At 32.6% G+C, this 9,689-nt stretch overlaps 3 protein-coding genes across 6 annotated transcripts in view; 1 reads left to right on the forward strand and 2 right to left on the reverse strand.

Moving 5' to 3' along the window:
- Positions 1–1,273, reverse strand: part of omd (integrator complex subunit 5 omd) — a 3,922-nt gene extending 2,649 nt beyond the window's left edge. The window contains exons 1-4 of the mRNA XM_017899440.1: positions 927–1,273; positions 718–847; positions 247–656; positions 5–140 (exon numbers count right to left, since the gene is read on the reverse strand). Coding sequence (XP_017754929.1) covers positions 5–140; positions 247–656; positions 718–847; positions 927–1,148 — 898 coding nt within the window. The 5' untranslated portion in view covers positions 1,149–1,273. The remainder of the gene's footprint in view (positions 1–4; positions 141–246; positions 657–717; positions 848–926) is intronic.
- An 879-nt stretch (positions 1,274–2,152) lies between these two features.
- LOC108547100 (protein anon-73B1) lies at positions 2,153–2,901 on the reverse strand. 2 transcript variants are annotated; one of them, XM_017899460.1, is made up of 3 exons: positions 2,853–2,901; positions 2,344–2,523; positions 2,153–2,274 (listed from the first exon to the last, which is right to left on the reverse strand). In XM_017899460.1, the coding sequence occupies exons 1-3, from the start codon at positions 2,859–2,861 to the stop codon at positions 2,176–2,178; spliced, it is 288 nt and encodes a 95-aa protein (XP_017754949.1). In that variant the 5' UTR covers positions 2,862–2,901; the 3' UTR covers positions 2,153–2,175. The 2 variants fall into 2 exon arrangements, with proteins under 2 accessions (XP_017754949.1, XP_017754950.1); XM_017899461.1 differs by lacking the exon at positions 2,853–2,901 and adding an exon at positions 2,747–2,798.
- A 702-nt stretch (positions 2,902–3,603) lies between these two features.
- Positions 3,604–9,689, forward strand: part of upSET (SET domain-containing protein upSET) — a 20,156-nt gene continuing 14,070 nt past the window's right edge. For 2 of the 3 annotated variants that reach the window (XM_017899463.1, XM_017899465.1), the window contains exon 1: positions 3,607–3,841. The gene's annotated coding sequence lies outside the window, so the exon portion shown is untranslated. Of the gene's footprint in view, positions 3,842–9,689 lie in introns of all 3 variants that reach the window. The other variant, XM_017899466.1, reaches the window with a different exon arrangement.

The raw sequence follows: 9,689 nt of genomic DNA on the forward strand, positions 1-9,689 counted from the left end.
ATACATGTTTGTAATACATCAGTAGTTATAGCTTTTAAAAGAGTTTGTGAAAGTGATGCTAGATTTAACAGAAATGGTACAGTAGCCAATTTTTGGTTCTTTGTATCCTCATCAATATTTACATCTTCTTTCAAACTCCCCTGGAAATATTGCTCTTATTATTTTTATTATCATTAATATTATTATTAAATATATTAAAAAAAAAAAAATGTCAGTTGATATTATAGAATTTAGTACAGTTTTTACTTTGAATAAATCTAATAATGCTGCTGTAATATCTTGAAAGTGACTACCAGCCAAATGTCCCAAAATTCCAACCACTGAATTCAATTTAGGATTTTTAATATTATGTTCATGTCCCATTGTGCAAAAATCTTTTAACCCACATGATAACACTCTGGTAATAACTGTATTTGGAAAACAACTTCCAACGTGAGCCACTACCCAATCAAAATGAGGACTATGTAATACACTAGTATCTAACAATGCTTTAATACAAGATTCTGTATCTGAATGCATAAGACATTGAAGACATTGAGCTGTGATATCAATTAGAGTACGGGTAGCACAACAAGACATCCACTGTTGAAGGAAATCATTAATTCCAGCATTTACAGGTAAATTTCCACGTTTTGCATAATCTGTAGAAAGTTTACCTGTAATAAAATTAATATTTTTTATAACAATATGATCTGAAACATTTTAATGATTACATACCTAATAATTCTAATGACCATGCTGAAATAATTGGTGCCCATGCTTCGGGATTTCCATTAATAAAGTTACTTAAAACAACGTGAATTTCTGCTATTATAGTTTCTTCGCATATAGTTAAATTTTGATTCGTCTACATGATAACATATAATTTAATCAAAACTTTCAACTCAATCAGTTATTTTACGAATGTTGGGCGCAAATAAACTTACTTCGATTTGTCGAACATATTTGGTAACTGCGACAAAAAACACGTTGCAGAAATATTCGAGTACTGCATCTCTTGCAGCAGGAACATTTCGAAGTAAAGATAAAGCTGTTCTTGTTACATCGAGCGTACTTGTACTATGTGTTGGTCGAACTGCTCCAGAAATAAATTTTCTAACTTCTGCCAAAATATCTTGTGGCGATAATGTTCCCGTTGAATGTAACATCTTAATTTTAGTTCCTTTATGAATTGAGAATTATAATCACATTTTCAGTTTTTAGGGTTAAACGTAATCATAAGAGAAATTTATTGTAATAGAACTTGATGATTACGATATTCACGGTAATCATGTTTATTACTTTTATTATTTATATTATTATGCATTGGAAAAATTAAGAAGTTAAAAAATATAAATCTAAATAAATGAAAATACAATAAACTTAAAACGTAATGTACAATGTTGTCACTTTCTTCAAATAGCAATTCAACTTGTTGCCTGTAGATTGCGCATATTACTTCGACACATAAAACGATCGACTTTTCCCGAAATTTAAAATTTTTATGCAAAAAAGAATTACATTTTAAAAAATGTAGAATGTTGAGTATTAATCATAATTTTGTACAATATGTATATTAACATGAAAAAAAATAAGTGCTATAAATGTATATTTTATAAATCACTTTATGTGCTATTATGTTTTGGGCATGTTTTAAATCGTGATATTATATTTATTTATTTTGCAATTATTACTTTTTTTTGTAACAGCTTTCAGTAGATATAATTTTATGATGATAAAGGAATCTAGAGAAAAATGATTTTGTAATAATAAACGAATTTAAAAAAAATTTTATTTAAAAACATTCATTTTTTACAATTTTAAAACTTTTGACATTAAACAAATTACACAAAATGATGTGTAGATAAAATGCATAATTCCATTTTCATTAAACTTAAATACACTCTTCCAAAAAAAACTACACTTGATCTGTATTATTAAATATTTTTTAAGTGTTTAAAATATTATTAATGTATTTAACTTGTCAAACTTATGTATCTATCACATAATGTATCTATCATATAATAAAAGGTTTTACACCCATAAATTTGTGAATAAATAATAAAAAAAAAAATAATTTGGTGTAAAATATTTTTTAAGCAATAAATTATATAAATAGTAGTAGATAAAAGTAAACTTTTTATATGATGATAAAATGATTAAGTGATGTGTCTTTTGTGCTGTTTTATAGATGATTTAACGCCTTTTCTTCTTTTCTTGTTTTCGTGGTCTATGAGGTCTTCTTGGAGTAACTTGAGGACTATTTTCTGAACATTCCACATCACTTGGATCATCCTACAATTAGTTTACAACATAACACTACCTGTAAGTGAATTAAATTAATTACAAGAAATATTAAAATACCTTAAAAGCAGCTATACCATCAGAAGGACCTGCTTGATAAAATACTATTGCCAATAGACATACGACTTGAAATATTGCTCCAAGATATAAGCCAAACCTTAATAATTGTTCAAATAAGGTTTCTTCTGCTGGGAGTAAAAGACGTTTTAACTGTGGATCAGTATCTGCCATTTCAAAATACTAAAACAAAACAATATTCATACTCATAAGTAAAGATTGTCAAAACTAATCCAAAAATTACTTTTTCTTATTTTTTAATACAAAATGAATAATAAAGTACAAGAATAACAGTTATATTTAGTACTTTCAATGTATTTTTACATATCAAAAAAATATCTCATGATACAGGAATTAAATAAAATCTACTTTATTTTTAGTAAAATAGTAGTGCAAAAGTTTTTACTCCTTCGTATTTGTTTTATTCTCTGTTTTTTCTGTTCTACAATTTTTAAGCTATTAACATTTTTAAAGTATATGTAAAGTTTCTGCGTAAAAAATTTTTAAATTACGATTGTCATGTATAATATTATACATGATACTTCTCATGTAAATACTGTCGCAGGTTACATATTAAATATTATTTTTTCGAAACATATGTTATATATTTAGAAATCAATAATCTAAGCAACAGCAATCATAGAATTTTCGTCGCGTACACACTTGACAAATACTACCAACTTTCTCACTGACGTTTGTGTCAATAATTATTTAAATGTCAGTCGACTTTCATCAAGATATTGAAATAGGACTAACATTTAAAAAAAATTGAACGAAACGATCATATATCAATCAATTTATTAGCAAATATGTTGTATCATAATCAGCACAAGGTAAATCCTTTAATTTTATTTACTTTTTTAAATCATACAAAAGAGACGAACATAAAATACTTATTTCATTTCTCTTGAAGTTGGCAGCAGAAAGTTTATTCATATATTTCAAACCAGATGGCATTTTGAATTGAGGATTCGATTTAGGCGCCAGCTATCAGTAGTATTTGACATTAACATCACAAATTTATAACACAATAAGAGAAAGATATATTTTTAGTTTTTATAAACAATAATTAAAATGATAAGTCTACAAAGATTAGGCAATCTAGCTAAAGTTATAAATCAAATCTTATTGTACATTTATTGAAAATAAGTCTATATACTTTCGAATAATTGAAAATGGCGGGTTAATAGCAGCGCCGGAAGTTATCTGGGTTCGAGGCTTCATTGCTTGCGAGTCCGTGGATGTGAACCTTTGTTTTGTACAGAAGAATGGCTGCCATCTTTAGTTTTCGATGGATGTTTTCCGAAGAGATCGTGAATTCTCGTATTTATTGTGGTATTTAATAACGTAATAAAATCTCGAATAGTGAAATAACGTTTTCCGCGATGTAAAGAGTGTTTTTTCGTTTATTATTTAAGCTGCCCTGGTGTCAATTCCATTAAAAAATGCTTGTGTTTACATCCAAGTTTAAAGTGAGCTTCTGTATTCCTGTCATATTAAGGTAAGCAATACATTTTTATGAATTTTGATTACTCTAAATGATTAGAAAGTTGTAATTATAATGATAAGTATTAAAAATTCAATCGAACTGTTATACGAAAGACAGGTGTAATACTACATTCTGTTCGTATTATGAATCGTTTGTGACGTTCAAATTGTCTTAAATTTTGTGTTTTTTTTTACAAATTGCTATTGGAAATTTAAAATACTTTTATTATCGAGAAGTTTTTTACAATTTTATTGATATTTGCTATGTTTCACGACTTAGTACCATATTTCACTTAACCAAAAAAAAAAATTTCGACATCGCGAAACTTCGATTTCAGCATCTTAATTTGATTTCGATTGTATTTATTTGTTGTCTTTTTATAATACATCAAAGATGTAAAAGGTATTTGTTAGTTGCAATTTTTATTTCTAAATGGTGGCAACAATGGTTAGTAAAATGGTGAGTGAGTACAGGTCAACCACATCGTACACATACTACTTAAGTTGTTAAACTTACATGATTATTAACTTTCGAATAATATTTAAACATTCCTCCTGGACTTTTAAACATTTTCGTCACCTCTGTTTGAAGATTTTATAGAAATTCTTAGTTTCAAATATCTCATGTTTGTTGTAAATTGCAATTATTCAATTTATATTTTGCAACTTTGTGTTAAACAAGTTATTTTCGATTCTATTGGAATATATAATACTATTCATGTTTTTTACAAGTTATTATACTTGTTATCCTTTGAAACAACTATTGTATGAATACATAAGAAGAGATTGTATTCTTTGACCATTTTATCTAATAGATTTTATAATGATTAACAAATTTAAAATCTTATTTTGCAAATATATCTGTACAATTATTATAGAGTGTTTGTCAAAACTATAAAAAATAAGTAAATAAATAAATGAGAGAATTCTTTAAAATAAGTTGGAAATAACATGTTTACATATTCTTCAATGAATGAATAGTAACTTTAAAATTAATTTGTTTGTTAATATTATGTATGATCATGTAGTATGGTTTCGATGATATATATTTCATTTAACCAATATATTAATTAATAATAATTCATATACTATGCAAAACTCTTTAATAGTTTAATCATTATCAAATTTTACCAAGAAATACTGTCATTAAAACTTTACTAGTAATTATTAAATATACAGTATTTAATTTCATAAAGTTATTAAACTATATCTACCAGCTTAATATAATAAAATTTAGAAACATATAGGACTTGGTACATAATTCATAAATATTACTTAATGTTCTTAACCAAGCGAAGAAAGTTTGTATATTGAAAACTGTTTCACGGCGGGAATAGAAAAATCTGCCAGGCGGCGCTGGTTTCTCTACCAGGTAGCCATATTGTTAGTGCGCGCTCTCTTTTTCTCTCTCTCTCTCTCTCTCTCTCTTCCTCCTCTTCTCGTTCTTTGCACATGTATATATAGATGTGTATGTATGTACATATATCTTCCCTTCCTCCTACCTCTCCATTTACTTTCATCGACCCCACTCGTTCTCTTTTTTCTTGATCCTTTCGTGATCCCTTCCAATCCTACTCTTGTCTCTCCTATTTTCTCTCGCTGCCCACCTCCCTCCCTCTCTTCCGTGAAACTCTTCGCGTCTTTCTTTCCTGTCACGTTAAATTCGCCTCTGTATGTCTTACCTTGTATCTCGAGGATCCAAAATTGATCGATTTTCAGAAATACTTCTTTGATATCTATCTTTGTTTTAATTAATAATTCAACAATTTCCAGAGGGATACTAACTGCAAGTGCGAAAGTTTCGACGTATCTTATCGAATCAAATCTAGAATTTGTTACATCAAATTGTTATAGTAGCATCAGAATCGACAGGATTTCCTTACGATATAATTGATCTTTAAATGTCTATAAATCGTTAAAGACAATTTAAATCATTTTATTTGTCAGATTAAGCTATTTGCACGGGAAGTCTCTTAAAAGTGCTTGTTGTAAAATCAAATCTGGAATATTTATAATGGCGCATGAGTGTAGATATGGTGTTCGTGGGTGGTTGTCGGTAACCAGAGGCGTCGTCACGAATTTCCTCCACTAACCGATATCAATCGGTCGTAATTTTCTGCAGCTTTTTCTTATATTAAAAATTGCCTTTTTTTATTATTATTATTCGAAACTTATTGAAACATTTTTTTAATTAAAACAACATTTTTTTTTATAGGTGAAGGTTATGTCTTTAACAGGAGAAATTTTTGTATAGTTTGAGACTCAAATGTTTCAAAACACGATCGAATTGTTAAAGCAAATTGGAGCAAAATCAATCGAATGCGGACGGGAACAAAGTAGAGGTTTAAATGCTGGTATTCGAAATTTAGTTTGGTGGGGTACGCCTCTGGTGGTAGTATTTGCTGGCTACGAGGTGAAATCGTATCGACCGCAAGGGAAGTTCGCGCGCAGTGACGGGCACGCGCGACACATACATACTCGATTCACAAGAGAACTAGAAGAAAGCTGTTCAAAAGGATTCATCGTTCCTTCCAATATCTAGTTTCTGGTACCAAAACCAAAATCTACGATTCCAATCAATTTCTCCTTACTCTTATGATCTTTCACTTAGGCCAAATGGAGAAATGGAATGAATGTTATGGTCGGTGGAAGTAACATACTGATGCTACAAAAGTCGGTCAGGTGATAAAGTTTATGTTTCGGAAGCCGAAATAGCCATTCGAGACACAATAGTACGAACTCGACTCAAAATTGTTTCTTTGAATGTTTAAAAGTATTTAAAGGAATTTTGTAAGTATACTATTGGAAAAGTATGTTCTAGAAATACATAATTTGCAACTTTATACACAATATATCCGTATTACAAAGAAATTTTAAATAGTAATTCATAAATGATTTTTGCAGTTTGAGATTTAAGCTACTTCTATAAAATGCGTGAAACTCTGGGTGCGGCAACATTAATCAGTGTCGCCGCTTAATGTTTTAATTTATGACCTTACTATATGGCTTCCACCAACTGTACGCAAAGTTCAATTTTTTCTGTACTTGATGATTTATTCTTTTTAATCTGCTCCAATATTGGCAGGATATATCCAGGAATGTAGGTCGTACCGTGTAATAGCTCGACTATTGTTAGTTATTTTTTATATATAATGCAATGGTAAAAGACCAAAATGTTCAGGTTTGTTTGGATTTGTTGGTTCTATCTCTTCTCCGTGACTATTACCATTGGTCGACCCTACTGACGTCATCGAGAAAGGTCCAATAGGACGATGTCAGTGCGTATGCACACGACTATGCTGCAACCTTCTCGCGAAGGTGGAGGTGCATCATATTTGCATGGTCGAATTCGTGTCATCGTTGAGCAATAGTTAGGATAGATTATATTGATTGCCAGCAAATATTTGTTAATCAAACGAACCATTCATATGGTTCAGATAAATTCATTACATTTACCAAATTAAAAACAAATGTAATTTTTTCAAGGATATCTCGTTGATTGATCTTTGACCTTCGTTTTAATGGAGTATCGAAGGTAATCGTTTATGTTACGAATTGATCATTTCTATATCTCCCTGACAATTCAGTGTAAAGTTACAGCTGTATCATTGAAAGCTCTTGAAGAAGAAGTGGATTAGTAAAACCGTGTGTCAACCGATTTATGATAGTATCTTATCGTCTAATGATACAAGCGTAGCTTCAGAATCATCTAAAACAGATTTTTTGGCAAAAGTTTAATATAGATATGGGCACCTGGTTAATTCCGATGGAAAATCGAGCGCACCAGTAAGATCAGCGACGATTTCGCAAGATTTACGCCGCAAAGAACCGATGCATTTCTTCGGGATGACATCAGAGTGTATTAATGGTGCTTGCGGTTACTATGGGTACGACGTATTCACGATAAACGGAGGAGCGTGTATCGTGGCTAACTCTGCTGACGGAGAAGTACACACGTGCTGGGTCAACCATAAAATATATTTTACGGAACTGAACCGTTTTCAATTCTTTCTCGTCAAGTACATTGCGCTGCACAACAGTTCAAAAAAGAAAACAAAAATTCTATGATTGCTATTGCATAAATTTCTGGCTGTTACGATAAGACAATTCCGCACACACGAGTTTTATCTCGAGCGAAGTCAGAAAGACATGTTAATTCGTATTGTCCAATCGTAAATGCGAATAGTTTATGCGCAGAAAGGATTTTTTTTTGCGCGCGAGAAAAGCATTGTGTAATCGTAGAAGCGAGGCTATCAGTGAAAAAACAGATAAAAAGGGAGAATTTATAACTGTCCGGATTAGCGGTGCAACGAAATCCAATAAAATTTAGTCCGGTTTGGAGCAGGCTCGCAGACGCGAGGACAAGAGAGAAAGAGGAAAGAAGATGCACGCTTCTCAGTAACCTTGGTTGTAATAGCGGAGGTGCACAATGCTGGATCTTCGTTTCCCGTCCCCTCGTTCTTCCAACACTCCCACGTAACGCATAGAATGGCGTTACGTTTCGATTTTGTGACTAATGGAGGCCGTTTTCATTTTCCTCTGATATATTTTTTCCCATCGAAATTTATTACATTTGAGTGGAATATACACTGAATCCTGATTTGAATCTGAGACACTAGGGGTTGTTTATCGAGTAGTGGGATGTTTTCCAATCAGTTCAGCGTACTTCGGTCTTTCTTCACCGTGAGGTCGCATTCCTAAGTGATTAATCCACAGAACCGCAGCGCGGAGCTGTCTGCTACTGTAGCTGCCGGCAAGTAGAACGAAATTGTCCGCGACAGACCCTTCTAGCAATTCTAATACCCGTGGTGCACTCTTGTTGCGCATCTATATCGACTGCTCGTATAATGGAATTAATAAATTTAAACGATACGAATAGTTTCGATTTTCTTATTAAAAATTAAAAATTAAAAGGGAATGTTCATCGATGGCGTTGGAAAGTGTCCGTAAATAAAATTGCTATAAAGTTGTGAAACGTATTGCATTTTGTAAAATGTTGAAAGAATGAAGATCACGGGTTTCGTGGAAATGTAAGCCATCTTTCAGAAGTTTGCTGAACGACCGCGATTCCTGTAGTGTTGCATATCGACCGCCGCGAAAGTACGAAAAGGGATTGCAAAACTGCGGCGCGCACGAGCACATTCGCAGGCTTCGTGACGCTCCCATTCATTTACATGCATGATCGAGCGGAGTGGCATGAAACTCTCGCGGAATGGAGTGCTTGTTCTTCGCGTAACAACCATCTTCTTCACGAGAGCCGTTTAAATCCTTCCTCGTTCCCTGACCCTTTTATGCCCCTTGGACCTCTCAACTTTGTGAAATTATCTGTGCATCGTCCAATGTACTCCATTATAGAAGAAAAAAAAGGCAGAAAAAATCTTAGGAAAAGAGAGTAGTCCAGAGAATTAATAGTGAAAACATTCTATCGTCAAGGAAAAGCTTTTGCACGGTGGCATCTGTCTCGAGCATCGTATTGTCTTGTATCTCGGTTTACTTCCACTAACAGTTTCTCGTTCGCTTCTATCGACTCTCTCTTTCTCTTTCCTTCCCACTGTGACGTGTGTATGGTTATCCTCCTTCCTCTCCTACCTCCCGATCTGCTGTGAGCGCAGCGAAGACAGCACAAATGTGAAGAGAGGACAGCGCGATACCGGTTATTGGCGGGGAACTGGCATATTTCACCGAGTGTCCGGCAATCAGGCCTTTGTATACGGCTTACTGTATGTTACACGCTCGTGCTCTCCCTTGCCAGAGAGGAACAGAGAGCAGAGCGAAAGATGGACTCGGAGAAAAACGGGCTTGGAGAGATACAGAGAGAGAGAGAGAGAGAGAGAGAGAGAGAGAGAGAGAGAGAGAGAGAG

This window comes from Eufriesea mexicana, unplaced genomic scaffold (genome assembly GCF_001483705.2).
Source record: "Eufriesea mexicana isolate 0111107269 unplaced genomic scaffold, ASM148370v2 scaffold933, whole genome shotgun sequence".
NCBI lineage: Eukaryota > Metazoa > Arthropoda > Insecta > Hymenoptera > Apidae > Eufriesea > Eufriesea mexicana.

Coding starts and splice junctions, on each gene's coding strand:
- LOC108547100 (XM_017899460.1), bottom strand. Junction 2,275..2,343: donor ATGGTATAGCTGCTTTTAAG/GTATTTTAATAT, acceptor AACTAATTGTAG/GATGATCCAAGTGATGTGGA.